General features: G+C 38.3%; 3 protein-coding genes across 4 annotated transcripts; 2 read left to right on the forward strand and 1 right to left on the reverse strand.

Annotated features, from left to right (window-relative positions):
- Window positions 1–652: 652 nt before the first annotated feature.
- On the reverse strand, window positions 653–6,169 carry fuca2 (alpha-L-fucosidase 2). Its single transcript, XM_026934063.3, has 7 exons — window positions 5,618–6,169; window positions 5,143–5,330; window positions 4,334–4,673; window positions 3,559–3,769; window positions 2,509–2,699; window positions 2,053–2,161; window positions 653–1,537 (listed from the first exon to the last, which is right to left on the reverse strand). Exons 1-7 carry the CDS (start codon window positions 5,797–5,799, stop codon window positions 1,400–1,402), a joined length of 1,359 nt encoding a protein of 452 aa, XP_026789864.2. The 5' UTR covers window positions 5,800–6,169; the 3' UTR covers window positions 653–1,399.
- Window positions 6,170–6,221: 52 nt separating this feature from the next.
- LOC113538742 (putative deoxyribonuclease TATDN3) lies at window positions 6,222–8,875 on the forward strand. Of its 2 annotated transcripts, none has more exons than XM_026934064.3 (10): window positions 6,222–6,418; window positions 6,509–6,541; window positions 6,622–6,695; window positions 6,816–6,897; window positions 6,984–7,046; window positions 7,157–7,266; window positions 7,406–7,461; window positions 7,565–7,677; window positions 7,820–7,900; window positions 8,038–8,875. In XM_026934064.3, the coding sequence occupies exons 1-10, from the start codon at window positions 6,365–6,367 to the stop codon at window positions 8,182–8,184; spliced, it is 813 nt and encodes a 270-aa protein (XP_026789865.2). In that variant the 5' UTR covers window positions 6,222–6,364; the 3' UTR covers window positions 8,185–8,875. The 2 variants fall into 2 exon arrangements, with proteins under 2 accessions (XP_026789865.2, XP_026789866.2); XM_026934065.3 differs by having other exon boundaries at window positions 6,223–6,418; window positions 7,823–7,900.
- A 1,145-nt stretch (window positions 8,876–10,020) lies between these two features.
- On the forward strand, window positions 10,021–19,634 carry coq8ab (coenzyme Q8A, genome duplicate b). Its single transcript, XM_026933697.3, has 15 exons — window positions 10,021–10,288; window positions 10,455–10,602; window positions 11,324–11,650; window positions 12,358–12,424; window positions 12,518–12,592; window positions 14,128–14,253; window positions 16,404–16,489; window positions 16,645–16,785; window positions 16,890–16,971; window positions 17,082–17,175; window positions 17,873–18,014; window positions 18,443–18,550; window positions 18,641–18,706; window positions 18,804–18,890; window positions 18,983–19,634. The coding sequence occupies exons 2-15, from the start codon at window positions 10,489–10,491 to the stop codon at window positions 19,274–19,276; spliced, it is 1,809 nt and encodes a 602-aa protein (XP_026789498.3). The 5' UTR covers window positions 10,021–10,288; window positions 10,455–10,488; the 3' UTR covers window positions 19,277–19,634.
- Window positions 19,635–19,638: the final 4 nt, after the last annotated feature.

Genomic DNA, 19,638 nt, shown 5'->3' on the forward strand with positions numbered 1-19,638 from the left:
GTGAAATTAGTTAAGCATTGCAACATATTCAACAAGTGTTTATGGTAAACAATTTTAGCCTCCGCAGGCATTTTTTTCTTCATAGTGTCTTCACTATGTCTTCATTCATCTATGTATGCCAATATTGTGATAAAAATACTCAGTGAAAACTCTTGCTGACCCAATCTCTATCACATTTAACATCATAAAAGATAGGCATTCAGCCTGAAAAAGTCTTCCCTTCTCCCACTCATTCCATGTGCAGTTCAGATGCCACTGCTCTGCAGTGCAAAAGAAAACCTGAGAGAGAATGGGGCGATAAGGATTCAAATGCGCAAAATTTCTGCTCACAGCATCAGTGTAGAAATATAATGTAGGGAGGAACTACACCTGTTCATTTAAACACTTTAACAACACTGTAAGTTGAAAGGGCCTGTGATCTGCATAAACAGTACAGCGCTATTCCTGGCACGGCTGCCCTGAATAACTCAGATAGGGAGTTTCTGGGGGGAGGGAAGTAAGCACGTGTGTCTCAGTGTGGCATGTGATGTTCTCGGATTCCCAACACTTTCATAAGTGGACTATGGCAGGTATTTCAAATTGCCACACACAGGTCTATTCGAATGGGCTTGTTTATATCAGAGCAAAAAAATGCTGCTTGTGAGTGATAGAATGGACGTATGAAAGTATTTTAATCTCTCAGTATTAAAATGCTTACAGTCACAACAGACAGATTTAAAAAAGCAAGCTTTTCTATGCAACACTAAGATCGATTTTATTTGTGTCATTCATTGCTTTAAAATTAATTCACTCAGACATTTTGCTTTATGTTGTTGTTGTTGGTCTATCGGCTGCTCCCTTTAGGGGTCGCCACAGCGGATCTTTGGTCCACATGTTTGATTTGGCACAGGATTTTACGCTGGATGCCCTTCTTGATGCAACCCTCCCTTTTTATCCAGGCTTGGGACTGGCACCGAGAGTATACTCCCACTGGCTGGGTTGGTTCCCTGCCCAGGGTGAGAGTGCGGGATGCTTAGCCGCTAGACCACCAGGGACCAGGCATTTTGCTTTATAAAATCTCAAATGCTTTTTTTTTTTTTTTGGCATATTTCCCACTCCTGATTAATTTAAAATACATTCTTACTTTACCATATCCCAAAAAAGAAATACAAGGCTTTACACATACTTCGAATTTTGACTGGTTATAGAATGATTCAGTAGTTATTCACAGACATTCACAGTATTCCTCTATAGAAAAAAAACCTCGAAGATATTAAAACCCATAAAAAACATTGTGACAGCAGAATTAAAAGTCAAAAGTCAAATGTTAGAATGGTATAGTTTCTTTGCCATGCCCATACTATCATGTGAGTATTGTGCATAATCCTCTGAGGAATACTACTGAGGATGATTAATGTTCCTAATCTACACCAGTAAGACGAATAGTCCAGGCCCAGGAGCAGGGCATCTGACCAGGAGACAGAGCAGGAAGGTAGACCTGTAGACCTTTGGGCTTCGATGGGACCCACTTCAGTGGTTTGTAGCCCAGTAACACCGCCTGGTTTAGCACAGAAGTAGACCACAAGAAGCAGGGTAAGACAAAAAAATATTCTGTTTAAATGAACAACGATGAACAATGATGGAGAAATTCCTTAAGCACCCACCCCATGAGTGAGTGTTTATGTGTCTCTCTAGCTGTATTTTCTCATGTTATTACATGTTTTGAAATGATTCACAGCGCTGCTTGCTCATGGTTATGTGCTTTACATGGTGCCCTCTTGCAATGAAATTTTCCATCAACTTCTAACATTATTCTTTGACCTACTGGTTTTGTAATTTGTATTTGCCATGTTCTTTCTACTTCTCTCTCTCACTTATTTCTAGTTAGCTGATCCCGATTTCCATCAGTCACTTGTGTCGCTGTTGGCAACTTTAACAGCCCTATGCTTAAATTGTATTGAATCTTACTTGTAAAGTGCTTTAGATAAAAGCATGTGCCACATTAGTAAGTGTAATGTTATGTTAAACTGAATGTCAATGGATGAAATGAGCAATAAAGCTATAAACAGTTACCTGTGTTTGAGCTAGTGACACTATAGGGTCACTGAGAATAACATATCCTTCGCTTGGCCATGAAAGCAAAAATGCATAGACTGCCTTCTCTTGTGACTTCCATGTGTACCTATAGAACAATAAACAAATGCTTAAACTGAGACATTGAAAAGGGAGATATCTCAGTGCTGCTATTAATCAAAACCAGATGCAACTAAGATGACATGATAGTATTTGAATTTATGACAGAGCTAAGATTTATTCATTTGTACATAAACAAAGCATATGCTACATTATGGATTGGATCATAAATGCCATAATTTTCCAGTTAAAGCTGTATAATAATTCTAAGTGCAATCAGTAGAATTATTAACATAATACTGTTGAGCGCAGTGAGCTGCTCGCATATTTTTGTGATTATTACATGACCTATTTCCTCTACTGATTATATAAACTGTTCCTAAATTCAAGACGCACCAAACTCCAGGTGTAACGCTGTCATTCTGTACTCTCCAAGCAGTCGTATTGTAGATTCCTTCACCATTAACTTTCAGCCACTGGCCCATCTGCCTTAATCTCTCCTCAAATATGGGAATAATGCGGCCATCGTGTGTTGGACCCACATTCATTAACAAATTCCCCCCACACGACACAGTCTCCACAAAGGTCTGAAAAGCAAACAGTGAAACGTGTAACAAATGTCAAAGATGGGCAAGAACTTGAGTCAACCTAAACACCACGTTTAATCATAATCAACATAACGTAAACCACAAACACAAAACACGCGTGCATCTCTCTCTCTCCCCCTCTGCGTCTCCAGCCGCATCTTTATCCCTCTCTCACACTGATTAGCCAACGCAGTGCCAGGTATGAGTCCTCACAGCCTGGCCCCTCCCTCCTGCTCGTCACAACATGTATTACACAGATTGATCTGATTCATTTGTCTTTGGTGAATCATTCCTCCGTCCATGCCTCACGAAACATTCAAGATCTTGTCAATACTTTTAGATTTTTTAACCCAGTTTAACACTTTCCAGAGTTTCCATGATCAGATTAGTTCTCTTACTAATTTTAATTTCAGAACTGTAAAACTGTAGCACCAAATTTTACTAATTTTAATTTCAGAACTGTTAAAACTGTAGCACCAAAATGGAAATGTGAAATCACATGCATTAGTAGCAACGTCTAAAGTCAACGGATTGAGAACTTTCTTGAGTAATTTTACGTCAACATGTCTAGATATTAGTGTCTTTAAATTCCATACTTTTCCTGGTTGCGTAGTTTAAATTAGCACTGAATCCTGGTTATGTAATTTATAGACAGCTGTTTTTTTTTTATTTACTTTCCATTTTGTTACCATCGAAATCCATCTTAGTTAATCTAAATTCAAATCTAAGCAAACTTTATCATATGTGCAAGAAAACTGAAAATAAAAAGTTCTGATGGAGCCATGCCCTAAAACAACTGTACCAAAGGATTTCCCTGTGTGTTACACACATTTCATGGTGTCACTCGTGCTGCACATACCTTAATCAGCTCCTCAATGGTGAGGTAATCACTGAATTTGGCGTCTCGTCTATAGCCCCATGAGCGCTGGTCAATTGACATGCAGTTCTCCCATTTGTGCTTCAACAGATGTCCTGGGTTGTAGCGGTCAGCGCAAGTGTAATATCCACCGTGTGTACAAATACTACCCTTTCCCCATCGATCATTAGTCACAACAGTGTCCCGCACAGGGCTGTAAATACATCATTAGTCACATATGGGTATGCACTGACATCTAAGAAACCCTGTCCACAAAGCATGCAGTATTTAGAAATACTCTAGAGCAATGGTTCCCAAAGTGGGGTCCAGGGAAGCCCAAGGATGCATGAACCATAGTCATGGGGTCCGCAAATTTAGTTACACTGGTGGAAATCACACCCCACCATTATCAGTTATTTATAAATTATATATATTATCGACTTCTTATAGTTATTAGCCTGTTTTACTAGTCACTTGAATTAAAATCTCAAAAAAATTAAAAACAAGTAGGCCTGTAAATCATGTCCTCTTGAATCTAATGACAATTTTAATAAAATGTGTTCTGTGAGTGGAAAGTTCAGAAATTCAAAAGCTATATGGCTTTAATAAATAGCCAAAATATTACTGTACACATTTAAATAATTTTCCCTAATATCTGAATAGTTGAATTATGCTCATAAAATACATTAGCTCTTTTTTTTGCAGTTATAAGGTTCCCAGCTGCAAAAAGTTTCAGAAGCCCTGCTATAGAGTAATTTTACAAGTGAAAATTCTTTACCTCTCATTGTATAGCCATGCAAGGAACCCTGTGCTATTCCAATACTGGTCTGGGGCATCTCCGTCTCCATCAGACCACAGTAATTCTGGTTTGTACTTGTTTATGATCTCATAAAGCTCAGGCAGGGACTTCTCTTGAGGAAATGATGAGGTAGTAAAATTGTTGGCTGCATCTGCTCTGAAAAGAGGGTGAAACCACTCAAAGAGAGAGTGGTAGAGTCCTAGGCGCAGGTCACTGTACTTCCGTAAAGCACTGGATATTTCGTCCACCAGGTCCCGCTTTGGCCCAACATCCACCGCATTCCAGTTCCATGAGTACTTTGAACCCCACAAGGTGTAACCTGAGAAATGAAAAAAGTTTGTTCTACTTCACCCAGATCAGCCAGACACCCAGATCATCTGTTTCCCACTAACTGCGTATGCTAAAACTGACCAAGTTTTGTGAAATCACATGTTTTAACCCTTGAAACCTCAGTTCATCTCCAATCACTATAGAATTTAAATGTGCAGTTCACTTAAAAAGTAAGGCTACATAAAGCATTTATGTACATAGACAATTCTTTATAGGAAAAGATTATATGCAAACTGACACAGCCATGCTTGCTGCTGTGCTGTTTCTCTAGAGCATTCTGCATACTGTCATATATTTCATTGTTTTAGGTTTTGATGACAACAGAAAAAGCTCTATATTGTGTATTAAGCCTCTGTGGGGTTTTTTAACGTGTGTAATGGTTGCTGTGCACAGTTGTACACAGTTAAAGAAATATATTCCTTCATTTACTCACTTTCTACCAGGACATTCACACCAACCTTCATGATGTTTAGTTGTGAGGACAATATACTTTGCTCCTGATGATGCAAAGATGTCTACCCAGTCCTTGGCATTGAAGAACTCAGCGGTGAGATGCGGTGCGAAGTCTTGATACTTGAATCCAGGGGGGTAGTTTTTGGCCATAAAGTACAAATAGGATGGGATTTTCTGGCCTTGCCAATACCACCTGTGGACAAAATGTTATTTCCAGAGTCTAGCAAAAAGAAAATGGAGTAACTTAACAAAGGAAATCTTGACTCTTGATGTAAGTCACATATCACAATATTTAGTTTAAGATAAGCTGGAATGGACAAAATACACTACAAAAGTCGACATATAGAAATTTATTTCACAGTCTAATTCTAACAATTACCATCTTCCTGATGATGTACTGGTGGACCCCTGTGGTCCTCAAGCACACCACTACAGTGGGATTTTAAATACACTAACAATCAGGCTGTGTGGAAAACTCACCAGAACCATTCGCTGCCATAGCTGGGGACTGAAAACACACCCCAGTGTATAAAGATCCCAAACTTTGCTTGATCAAACCATTCAGGCACGGGTCTCGAATCAATCGACTCCCATGTAGGTTTATACTGACAATAACAACCTCCCATTAACAGGAATAAAAAACCCCAGCTCCATCTGGCCATGTTGAAGTACCTGTCTGCTCTGCTTTTAGCTCAGGACTGGACAAACCTGCATCAAACCTATCACATGATATCGTCCTACAGGAGTTCATGTGATCTCAGTGAGACTCTTTGTTTCTCTGACTGTTGATTAACCACAGTGAATCTTTCTTCCTGCTTTCACTACTGAATAAGCAGAAACATGTTGTACTTCCTTGTTTACTCCAAATCGTCATGTGATCATCAAATGTGTGTAGCGTAAAGATTTTGCAATATCAATAAATACACGTAACAATAATAAAATATCTTCAGAGGAAAAGTATCTCCTGAAGACACATGAGAAAACAGGGGACAGACTTTCTGAAGATCTTGAGATTTATGTACGTAGTTTTCTCGCTCATGTTGTGAAGCTCGGCATAAGCCTGCGCAGAACTGCGCACAGTTGAGTCGCTCTAACACACCCGGCTACGTAATGTTGCACGTATTTACCTTGCAGAGAGACTGTAGAAACTCTACACGTGTATGAGCTAAATGTTTGTTTTGGTGTCTTAAAATTCTTCATTTAATCGATTTGATCTGCGAAGGATTCATGCAAGGCTATATCGACTGTCACTGTCACATCTCTTCGAGAGATTTTGATGGTGTAAGATGCAGATCTGTGTTATTATTTTTATAGTGCAATGAGAATAACATGAGTGAGTTCTAAACTGACTTTCTCCTTTCTCTTCAATAGGACATTGATTGTGTTATTGAGCAATCAAAAAAGGTAACTTTATTTAGGGCTTGACCTTTGCATGGCATCATCAGAAGCTTGTTTTGCAGCTTTTTGCCTTGTTGTTATTCTAGGCTGGAGTGCTGGCTCTTGTTGCAGTAGCAGAGCATGCTGGGGAGTTTGAGAAGATCATACAGCTTTCACAGAGGTGAACTACATTTCCTTACCACACTGACACATCTGCAGCGTATGATCTGTGATGCAGTGAATAAAAGATGAGGTGTTTTTATTTGTTTGTTTGTTTGTTTGTTTGTTTGTTTGTTCACAGGTTTCCTGGATTTATCTTGCCTTGCCTTGGAGTTCACCCTGTTCAAGAAGATCCAGCACAACCCAGGGGGGCATTACCACAGGTCAGAGCTGTGACATGCATTATTGGTGTAATTTCACCTTAAAGCCTTGAGTTATTAATACTAATTTAAATAGTTGTATTTCACAGGATTTAGATTCTGCTGTGCCTTTAATTGAAAAATATAAAGAGCACATTGTGGCCATTGGTGAGGTAAGACATCTAGCCTATGCAGTACAGTGCATCTATTGTATATGAAGAGATTATCATATTGTGCCTCATAATTAGGATTAATATACAGACATTCTCTTTGCTTTTTGCAGGTTGGCCTTGATTTCACACCCCGGATAGTCAGTACTGATGCAGGGAAAGAGCTACAGAGACAAGTACTCATTCGTCAAGTAGAGATTGCAAAGCAACTAAATCTACCTCTGTAAGTCTGAGATAGGCCAATCTCAGGTGATTATATCACAGAATTACATAAAACTGTAAAATAATAACATGCTAGAGTGGCTTTACTGTATGTTCCTTTACTTGAGACAGCAATGTTAAAAAGCTTATTTTTCCATTAGAAATGTCCACTCAAGATCTGCTGGAAGACCAACCATCCACCTTTTAAAGGAGCTAGGTATTGTATTATGTAGCTACTCTGGTCGAGTTTTTTTTTTTTTTTTTTTTTGTTAACCTCCTGTTTTTTATGACATTGAATGATCCGTCATGTTTAAAATTAGGTGTAGAGAATGCTCTTCTTCATGCATTTGATGGAAAACCTTCAGTTGCAATGGAGGGTGTACGTGCAGGCTACTTCTTTTCTATACCACCATCGATTGTAAGAAGTGAACAGGTAATATTCTTGCTGCAGAGGTTTACTAAATGATTCAATACAATACTAAATTCATTTAAATTTTCATGCATGTGTTTCAGAATATCAGTGATGTAATACCATGCCATCTGTGAAGTCTTTTTTTTTTCCCTCTTCTGCTAAGAAGCAGAAACTTGTGAAACAGTTGCCGCTAGAAAATATGTGTCTGGAAACTGATTCACCAGCCCTTGGACCTGAAAAGCAGGTAGTCATTTTTTTTGTTTAACATTACTGGCTCTGTAATTTCCTCGTATCTGTTTTATTTTAAACTGCCTAGATTTATATCTTTGCCTTTGTTTGCATTGTCAGCATATTTCCTGACTAATCCTATGTTAAACTTAGGTGAGAAATGAACCAAAGAATATCACCATTAGTGCAGACTATATTGCCAAAACCAAAGGCATTCCTGTGGAAAAGGTCATGGAAGTCACCACTCTCAATGCTCTTCGTCTTTTCCCCAAGCTGAAGTCATTTATCAGTCATTTATGATTGTGATGAAAAGGCCTCTACGAATGATCAAGATTTATATAATACGCTGCACTGTATATAATTGGGCAATGACACAATGTTTTATTGTTTTGGCTCTTAGCTTCAGTGCATTAAATTTTAAATGAAACTTTGACAAAGAAGTTGTAGACTGTAGATTTAATTACAGGGTTTATGTGTCTCACAGCCTCGTAAAGGTTATATAATGCCATTTAACCTTAGTGAGTGTTTCAAGTTAAATAAAATGTGCTGGCATAGAGAAGCAAAACAAAAAAAATGCATACAGACTGCAATGGGTCTGTGTTAAATAAATAATGATTAATTTGTGCACAGGCAATGGGAGTATAAAGATTGATATAAGTTGTGTTGCACCAGGTTTAAACAAAAATAAAGACCTAGTGTGAGTGCAAATATAATTTATTAGAGATTAAAAGAGAGCAAACGTACACCAGGATGTGACCATGCTACATGTTTTAGATGCATACAGACTTACAGTTCCTTTCATTTGAACAATGATGCCTTTTTATTGTTTTTGCATATGTACTCCTGCACAATCACTATGAGGATAAAGAGCAGGATATAAACTTTACAACGCTGCAAATCCTACGTGATTCACCTGATTTGGACACATAAACCCTAGAGATAAGCAACATACATTTTATGAGGTTAATTAAAACCTAATGGTAAAACTTTTTGTTGTTGTTGTTGTTATTTTGTCCTCCCAAAAGAAAATATAAAATTCTGTTTGTGCCTCATCTGTCTATAAACAGTATTTGCAAAATTATGCAAAAAAAAAAAAAAAAAAAGATTTCTAAACATAATTGTATCACAAAGTTAGTACTACTTGTAATATTTCATATAGGAGTGAACATTAACTAGAGGGATTTTTGATGATTCTGAAGGTTAAAAGTATTCAGTTTATGGTGCTAATCACATCTAACATGCCGTGAGTGTTAAACCAAATGTTTATATATTTGTCGATGTCACCCTTGTGTTCTGTTTGTTATAAAATGCTTTTTCCCCAACATGAATATGTGCTTGGAACATTTCCTTTGGGGAACATGAAAAAAGGACAGATTTACTTTTTGGTGCATCTGCTATTACATTCAGATTGATATTACACAGGTTATTATTCTCTTTTGAGAATGAAGCAGATTACAAAATGTGATATATCAATTGACACCAACTGCCTTTTACAAAAATAAAACAAATAGGTGCATTAACTCAAAGTTACATTATTTCCATGTCTTATTTGCACTCATACACACTTGCTGACAGGAGCATCCCTGAGCACAAGGAGTGGTTTTGTGTGTCTTTACTGTCCCCATCCATCCATTTTCCATACTGCTTATCCTACACAGGGTTGTGGAGGAGCCTGGAGCCTATCTCAGGGAATTCAGGGCATAGGCTACCCTGGATGGGGTGCCAACCCATCACAAGGCACAAACACACAAACATAATTTGGAAATGTCAGTCAGCCTACAATGCATGTCTTTGGACTTGGGGAGGAAATCCCTGAAGCACGGGGAGAACATGCCAGCTTTGCACACAGGCAGGATTCAAACCCCCAACCCTGGAGGTGTGACGCAAACGTGCTAACCACTAAGCCACTGTTCCACAAAAAACATAAATGTATTCAAGATTGGTCATTTCATATATTATTATCTGTCTCAGCTAGTAATAAGTCAATCAGTATGACACATGAACAGTACATCCAACAGTCATCCAGGGGTTTTATTGTGCTTCTGCTTCTTCTTCTCCTCCATGTTCTTCAACACCAAATGAAATCCTGAAAGTAAGGCTGTGTGTTGCAGTATTTACCACTAGGTGGCAGTCATATTACTTCACATATATAAATGTTACTGAGTGGATGGTGCAAGGTCAATGTGCCTCCACGCCTGCTGTTATTCACACGTCTGTAGCTAAACACGACTAATGTCTTCTTGAATGGCAGTGTTTACTACTACTTTGTTTAGTTGTACTTGCTTGTCAATCAAAACCTCTGACTATGGCACTGAGGCTGCTGAGGGCTAGTCTCACGCGCTTGTGACTCCTGTATGCAGCTCAAGTTTTTCAACTGCGGAAGAGAAACGTGCCGGATTTGATGGTAAGTATTGAAGTGTCTGGATGTTGTTAATCGTCAATGCACTAAACTAATTATCCCAACAATGCCTCTGACAGAAGCTGGTGTAAATGTGTATCAGCCTTGACGCAGTGTAGCAGCTGTTGAGTGGATTTTGCACTCTGACTTTGCATTGTTTTGTGGTGTGTAGAGTTGAGGAAAGTGCAGGTTGGAAAGTTGAGATCATGGCAGCAGATATTTTGCTAATGAGAAGACTGACCACACTGAGACAAGTGACATATCAGAGTCACATTCTGAATGTGCAGAGGAGAGAACGCCACAATCCTCAGAAAGAACAGGTAAGTGTTAGTTTACCTCACTTACCACAAGGTCCTGTTTTAAAAGAAAAAGTGGTTACTTTGGCATTTAATCACTTAAACTAATACCTGCTGAATGTTAGAGCTCTTAAACACATCTCTAAATGCATGAAAGATTGAAGAAAGTCTTGCTGTTTGATTTGTCAGAATCAATTTTCCAGTTCATGGAGTGGCAAAGTTGCAATGAGCTCTTTAGGCATGAAATGATCAGTGTTGAAGTGTGTGTGTGCGTGTGTATATATATATATATATATATATATATATATATATATATATATATATATATATAAAACGTATTTAAAAAACAAAAAAGCCAATACAAATGGGTTTTGGATTGGATTTGAGTGAAATGAGAGAAGTGAGTTATCTGCCTGGAGCCAAACAAACCGTTTCTAGATAAGCCATACTGATAATCAGTTAAAGAACATATTGCAATATACAACACGCACAATATTTTCACTACCCATGCATTTCTTGTAAGTAACCTGACAAGCTAATGAGTAATTGTAAAGTTAAAACTTACTGTTTTTAATACAATAATCACAATAATACTGTAAACCATAATGAAATGTTAGGCAAGGCCATCAGCATGTTTGCTCACAAAAGACTTTTCCCAACAAATTAATTTTTTTTATTCTTATATCACACGTCTTTCATTATAGTAAAGAAATGGTGTAAGTTATGCGTTGTGTTTCTTTTGCAGGAGTATAGCTGCACTGAGAGAACTGTTTCAACAGGTGTTTTAAAATCAGTCTATAGTTTTCCTCACATTGGCACAGGACTGAATAGTGCTGAGTATGTCAGGGCTCTTAATGCTCTGAATGCTCTGAAGGCCAGTGCAGAGGGCAACAGAGCGATCAACAATTATAGCCATAAATGTTTGGGGAAACCCAGATGCAAGTTATTTCGAGGGCTCACACAACCACAACTGCCAAGCTACAGCCAGACCTGTTCATTCCATCAAGATCATTGGCGCTGGAGTGATGCGAAAAAAGAAGGACCTGACACATCCAAGAAACACAAGCAGATGGTACAGTAGAAATTAGTACATTTGTCCCAAACCCCTAATGAAAGCATAAGATTTAAACTAGATGGAGAGTACATAGGTCTCACTATTAATTTAGATAAGAGTAGGTATAATGTATAATTCCATGGAAAATGATTGGCTTTTGACATCATCCGCCTTTTTGGAGTGACTGAGGTCAAGGTACATTTTATGAGCAGAATTTCAAAGCCATGACCATGGACCAAGCTTAGTTAAAATTCTATTCCAGTTAGCAAAAACAAACATCAAATGTAAACCCTTAATGTGATCTTTTGGTCATAACTTGGGATCATTAGGATATTCCTTCACAGTTTCAGTCTTGTTAATGAATTTATTAATCAATTCATACCAGTTCATTAAAATATTTAGACAATCACAGTTTTCAAGAATAAACATCAGCCGGTAAATATTTACCTCTCACTTTTTAATACTACTACGAAACTGAACCTGATTTGGTTTAGTTATGAAGTAATATAGTTAAAAATTCCTTTGAACACAAAATGACTGGTTTCTTTCAGAAAAAGCAAAAATCCATCAATACCATTGACTTCACTTTTTGTAGCCATTCTGATGTACACTATAGACTTGTACCTTCAGCTGTGATGAAGATATAATTGATAGAAGTACATCTTGCTTTCTCTGCTAAAATTTACATAAACAATGAGGAATGTATTTTCTTGGTTTTGTCTTAGCTCAGTGAGAGCTCTCGTGAGCGCAAAGTACCAGTTACAAGGCTGGGACGTTTGGCAAATTTTGGGGGTAGGACAGTTTTCATTTGTGTAGAGTAATTATGCAACACTGTGTGGTGGACACCACAAGAAAAATATATAACTTAGAATCTGTGACCTTTAGGCTTGGCAGTTGGACTGGGATTGGGAGCTATTGCAGAAGTGGCAAAGAAGAGCCTGAGATCAGATGAGAAAAAAGGTATGCTTCTATAAACATTGGCCTTATGAGTTTTCATTTGACTGTGCCTGGTCATTTAGACTGAGGGCTTTTTTAAAAATCAAGTACTGGCATATCATGTTGAGAGCTTTTACTATTTAATTTTATTTTACAGCTCTTTAAGTGAACCATGCAGGTTAATTTCTATATTAGTGTCACTATGGCCCATGGGGCCAGCAGCGAGCCAGTAATATACAGTGGGGGAAATAAGCATTAAACACGTCAACATTTTAAAACATATTTCCAATGCCGCTATTCATAAAAAATGTGGATCAGACATTGGTATTAACTTGTAATATCGAAATATCGGAATATAGTATATAGAAATCCTATCCTATTTGTAATATTCCAACCCATAAAAAGGTTATGTGCAATAAATTGGAGTGACACAGAAAAAAATTATTGAACTCAGTAAGAAAAAGCACTAAACCAGCTGATGCCACTAATTAGTATCAGTTAAGGTAGTGTATATTGGTAAGTTAGTACTTCCACTCTTTGAAAAAGGGGTACCTACCTCTGAATGCAAGTAAACAAATCATCTGTCACCAAGCTGTCACACATGAAACATCTGATGGGTAGAGGCACAGAGCTCTCCCAAGCGTCGCAACAGGATTGCTGAGCAGCATAGCAATGGCACTGGTAATCGAAGGATTACTCAACTCCTAAATGTTCTTATAAATATCACTGGAGCCAGTATCTGCAAGTGAAGGAACATCAGTCAACCATCAACCAGCCATGTACAGGAGGTCCTCACAAAATGTCTGACCAGGCAGTCAGAAAATTAGTCAGAAGAGCCCAAGAGCCAAGGACCACTCAAAGAGCTCCAGAAAGACCTGGAAGCAGCAAGTACAGTCGTCACAGAGAAATCAATAGGCAATGCATATGACCCGAAAATACCATACATGGAGCCGTGTACCAGGAAATTCATGAGAAGAATCTGTTGCTTTCCACTAGTACAATGAGGATGAGATGCGGATGGACTTTGCAGCAGGACAATGATCTAAACATACTGTAAAGAAGACTCTTAATTGGTTCCGTAGGAAGAAAATAAAAGGGTTAGAATCACCAGACTTGAACCCAGTAGAAAAATCGTGGAATGAACTGAAAATCAAGTCACCAGTGGACCCTTGGAAAATATTTAAAAACTGTGTAGAAGAAATGGATCAAAATCCCAACTAAACACTGAGAGATTAGTTTCTTCGTTCAGGAAGCATGTTGAAGCTGTCGTTGCAAACAAAGCTTCTGCACCAAGTATTCAATTTCAGTTTAGTGCTCAATAATCTTTTTCCTGTGTCATTCCACTTTATTGCACGTAACTTTTTTATGAGTGGGAATATTATAATTTCTTTAGTTGTGTAGTTTTGAGTTAATACCAATGTCAGGTTTACATTTCATGTCAATAGCTGCATTAGAAATATGTTTAATAAAAACATTGTTGATGTGTTGAAATATTTCCCCCAGTGTAAGTGTCTAGCAAAAGACTCCTTCATATTGAACTGATTTACCCTTTTCTGCAGGGAATAAAAAAGCTGTCCTTGATTCAAACCCATTTATCTCTGAGGCTAATGCCGAGCGAGTTGTTCGGACTCTGTGTAAAGTCAGAGGAGCTGCTCTTAAACTTGGGCAAATGCTTAGCATCCAAGGTGAGAGATTACTACCCACCCTCCTTTCATTTGATTTCTTTTATGCATATTAATATCCACAGTGCATTCTTTTATGTGAACTGTATTAAGAACACATGTACACCTACTCATTCATGCAATTATCTAATCGGCCAATCATGTGGCAGCAGTGCAGTGTATAAAATCACACAGGTACGGGCCAGCAGCTTCGGGTAATGTTCACATCAACCATTTTGACTTTGACTTTGTGATTTTGACTGTGGCATGATTGTTGGTACCAGACAGGCTGGTTTAAGTATTTCTATAACTGCTGATCTCCAGGGATTTTCATGCACAACTGTCTATTCAGTTTACTCAGAATGGTGTAATAAATCAAAAACATCCAATGAGAGGCAGTTCTGTGGACGGAAACACCTTGTTGATGAGAGAGGTCAACGGAGCTGTTTGAGCTGACAGAAAGGCTACAGTAACTCAGATAACCACTCTGTACAATTGTGATGAGCAGAAAAGCATCTCAGAATGCACAACCCATAGAACTTTGAGGTGGATGGGCTACAACAGCAGAAGACCACATCAGGTTCCACTTCTGTCAGCCAATAATGGAAAGCTGAGGCTGCAGTGGGCACAGACTCAGCAAAACTTGTAAGTTGAAGATTAGAAAAATGTGGCCTGATCTGAATCTTGATTTCTGCTGAGGCACACAGATGGTAGGGTCAGAATTTGGTGGACCCAACCTGCCTTATGTCAACAGTACAGGCTGGTAGAGGTGGTGTAATGGTGTTGGGAATGTTTTCTTGGCACACTTTGGGCCTGTTAATACCAATCAATCATCACTTGAATGCCACAGCCTATTTGAGTATTGTTGCTGACCATGTGCATCAATTCATGGCCACAATTTACCTATCTTCTAATGGCTACTTCCAGCATGATAATGCGCCATATAGCAAAGCAAAAGTCCTCTCAAACTGGTTTCATGAATATGACAATGAGTTCAGTGTTCTTCACTGGCCTTCCGAGTCACCGGATCTGAATCCAGTTAGAACACCTTTGCGATGTGGTGGAACAGGAGCGTGCAATCATGTCAACATGGACCAGAATCTCAAAGGATTGTTTCCAACATCTTGCAGAATCCATGCCACGGAGGCTGTTTTGAGAGCAAAGGGAGGCCCTACCCAGTATTAGTAGTGTTCCTAATAAAGTGCTTTTTGAGTGTATTTATGGATTACACCAAGATCCTGCTCCCTACATCTTGAACGAATAGCTTATTTACTCTTAATCTACTGCTAACATTCCAGTACTGTTCAGTATGTCCCCAAGTCTGTGTTCAGTTCTGTTTGCTTTTTGTGTGTAGTGTTTGTTTTCCTTAACCACATCCCTGACCTGCTCTTGACATTGTCTATAGTGTATACTGCCCCTACTCAGTGCACACGATTGTGTTTATTTCTGTTAAGAATGTGGCAGTGTGCCTTGACACAAATGTCATCCTGCAATATCACTGCAACCTTTCTGAAGGTATTAGGGAAGCTATGTAGGAGTGTGTCTGTGTTTGCTGAGCACCTTTTCTTTTCCACCTGAGTAGTTTTCCACCTCATTTGGATCCATGTCTGGTTTCATGCCTGTGTTTGTACTGCTGCTGCTATGTAGTCTTCTTCTGCGCATGCCCACAGTTATAGGTGTCATCTATGCTGATAGCTGTAGCAGCTATGGCTGTTAATGCTTTCCTTGGCCACAAGCCACTTGGCTGAATTTAAATGACACTGAGTAAATTTGATTGTAACACTTTTTTTATGGAACTGATAAATTGATTCCTATAGCTGTATTATTTTAAGTTTAGGTTCTATGGCTGTTAGTGAAGCAGCATACTATCACTTGCCTTTCAATTTTATGCTAACTAAAGATGAAGGTCATCACTTTGTTGTTGTGAAATCACAAACTGTACCTATTAAAAGAACAATATACTGTAGACCATGCAACGTGAGTACTGCTGACACCAAAAGCAGCTGGCTTAAATTTGCAATAGCCTAAAATAAATGTCCCCAACAGCTTACCAGCAACGATAATCAGTTGAGTCATTTCTGTATCAGGCAGCTTCTTAGTTTGCAATGTACTTTGCTTTCAGTTTACAGGCAGTCGCCATCATCTGAGCCATGAGTTTATGTTTATTTTCCTAGATGATGCTTTCATCAATCCTCAGCTGGCAAAGATCTTTGACCGTGTTCGACAGAGTGCCGACTTCATGCCCACCAAGCAAATGATGGTATAGTTTCAAATGTGAGAGTTTAAAAACTGCCTTTCCATGTTTTAAAAAAAAAAAAAAAGGTAATAGCACATATGTTAGTGCAAAATGGCAGCACATTATGTCTCGCACAGGCACTTTGTAGTAAATTCTGTTGTGACTTCTGTCTATGGCAGAAAGCAGTGAGCAATGACTTGGGCCCAAACTGGCGTGATCAGTTGGAGTTCTTTGAAGAGAAGCCTTTTGCTGCTGCCTCGATTGGTCAGGTGCACCTGGCTAGGACGAAGGATGGCAGAGAGGTGGCTATGAAGATCCAGGTAAGAGAAATACATGTCAGCTGTGAAACAATAAAAATAATAATGATAACAGCTAATTATGATGAAAAATTGTGATCTTTTTTTGTATCATATATATTTACTAGTACCCTGGAGTAGCCAAAAGCATCAGCAGCGATGTCAATAACCTAATGGCTGTCCTCAGTATGAGTAATGCATTACCTGAAGGTATGAGTTTTGTGGAAATTTAAAGATGAGGGCCCTTGTTTCATTCATAGTGTAAATGCTTCCAAAATGTTGCCCTCAACTTGGTCTGTTCATACGATATTGCTGTGCAGGTCTGTTTCCAGAGCACTTGATAGAAGTTATGAGCAGGGAACTTGTTCTAGAGTGTGATTACGTGAGGGAAGCCAAATGTGCCAAAAAATTCCAGTGAGTATATATGAAACAGCAATAATTATACTGAAAATATTTTTGTTACTCATCATTATCACATGTAACTAAATCAAATGTCATTTTCACACCACTGAATGGTCTACATATTTCTCCGAGCATCATCATAGGCATGTAGTTTTCCTTTCTAAAGGGAAAAAATGCACAGAGGAATATTCTGAGGTCTGAGTCTCCTCTGAATATAACCTCTTTATTAAATTGTACCGTTATTGTTTTTCACCTGTTTCCTAGGGAAAACATGCAGCTTTTTCTTTTCTTTTCTTTTGCGGTTCAGGGCAGCTTTCTGAGAGAGAAACAGTATTTTTTTATTGGGGTCAAAATGCAAAAAATAAAAATAAAAAATCCTCAGCTGGCAATGTTCTTTGACATTTACATTTATGGCATTTGGCAGATGCCCTTATCCAGAGCGACCTACATTTATCACATTTGTTTATACAAAACAAAAATCAATTTGATAGTAAATTAGAGGCTACATTTTGTAATAGATTTTCTTGTTTAGTCTTATGCCAGAAAGCTGACAGAAATTACTATTTGCTCAAACCAGCGGGATGTGTTAAAACTTTAAGATAAAATTTTCCTGACCTGAAGTTTAGAAATGTATAAAACTATACCATGGCAGGACTTGTATAATAATTAATACTTCAGCTGATTTAATCTATCTATTTATGTTTTCCAGAGAGTTATTGAAGGATCACCCTTTCTTCTATGTGCCAAATGTAGTGGATGAACTAAGCAGCCAGCATGTCCTCACTACAGAGCTGGTGTCTGGTTTCCCTCTGGATAAAGCTGATGACCTGCCACAGGAACTCAAGAATGAGGTAAGTCCTCTACTCGGTCAAAGTGAATTTGTGAATGTCGCTCCACTCCACAGAAAACATGGAGAAAATTATTCCTGTCGCCTGTATAGTTCAGAGACTCTTATATTGATGAATTCAGGGAGTCACAAATAAAGTTAGCCCTGGTTTGTAAATTCATAAGTAAATTAATTTCATCAGGAATTTAGGATATGCTCTCATTAAAAAGCAATATCTAATGAATTTATGAACCTGATCATTATAAATTTGGTTAATAAGGAAAACTGGACAATGTGTCCTGTTTAAGAGTCTTATTGTCACTTGTATGTGGGAAATTGTGCTGCAGTGCTCACCTGAATCATCCTACAAAACACACTGTGAGCCTGTAATCTCCCATAAGATAAAATGAGATTAGTCCTTTATATTTTTTCTTCTTTTATGTTCTGTACCAGATCTGTGAGCAGATTTTGATTCTTTGCTTGAGAGAGGTTTTTGAGTTCAGATATATGCAGACTGACCCGAACTGGTCTAATTTCTTCTTTGACCCTCAAAAGCACAAGGTATGTATCTTTTATTAGTATCTTATTATTTCATTATTGTCAATACATCTTTAGTGTTTACTACGGCTAACAATGACTTTTGGTTTTGAGGTTGCACTGTTGGATTTTGGAGCCACAAGGGGTTTTGATGCAAGTTTTACAGATGTGTATATTGAGGTAATTTGTCATTCTATTAATTGGAGAAGAAGCACGTGAATTCGTCTGTTATTGGATTTTATTACATCCATACTAGACATTTTTTTCTTCCTGTTAGATCATCAAGGCTGCAGCAGACAGAAACAGAGAAGGGGTTTTACAACAATCAATTGCTATGAAATTTCTGACAGGATATGAGTCAAAGGTAAAACTCCTCAGCTGATATAGCATTGTTTGCATATTATATTCTGTTCCTTAATTTGAAGCATGGTTTATCTTTCTACAAATGTTTTGCAGGCAATGATGAATGCCCATGTGGATGCAGTGATGATCCTCGGGGAGGCGTTTGCCTCAGAAGAGCCCTTTGACTTTGGCACTCAGAGTACGACAGAGCGGATCCACAGCCTCATCCCTGTCATGCTAAAGCAGCGACTCACCCCTCCTCCAGAAGAGACCTACTCTCTGCACCGCAAGATGGGAGGTTCATTTCTTATCTGTTCCCGCCTCAAAGCCAAGCTGAGCTGTAAGAACATGTTTCAGGAGGCCTATGCCAAATATTGGCGAGAGCGACAACTACAAACTGCCCAGTAAGCAGTTTTGTAAGAAATGCATAGGGTGTGTGGAAAGCCAGACTAAAACTAGGATCTTAAAAAAAAAAAAAAAATTATGGCACTTCTAAATGCACAACTGTGCCCTTTTACTTTATCTGCAGAACAGAACAGATTTGAAGGATATTGTCTGACAAATTGACAAATTTAGAACATTTATACCTTTATGTAAAGATATGATGTATGATGTGAATATTGTAGGCTTTTCTGTAATGAAATGTTTCAAATGAGACACTATGGGAAATATTATACATGAGAACATTATGATGTAATGTGCATCTTGAGTAACTGTCTGAATGTCTTCTGAATGGCATGAAGTAAAAGGTAATGAATTTGCAGAACCTT

The sequence above is a fragment of the Pangasianodon hypophthalmus genome, chromosome 10 (assembly GCF_027358585.1).
Source record: "Pangasianodon hypophthalmus isolate fPanHyp1 chromosome 10, fPanHyp1.pri, whole genome shotgun sequence".
Lineage (NCBI taxonomy): Eukaryota > Metazoa > Chordata > Actinopteri > Siluriformes > Pangasiidae > Pangasianodon > Pangasianodon hypophthalmus.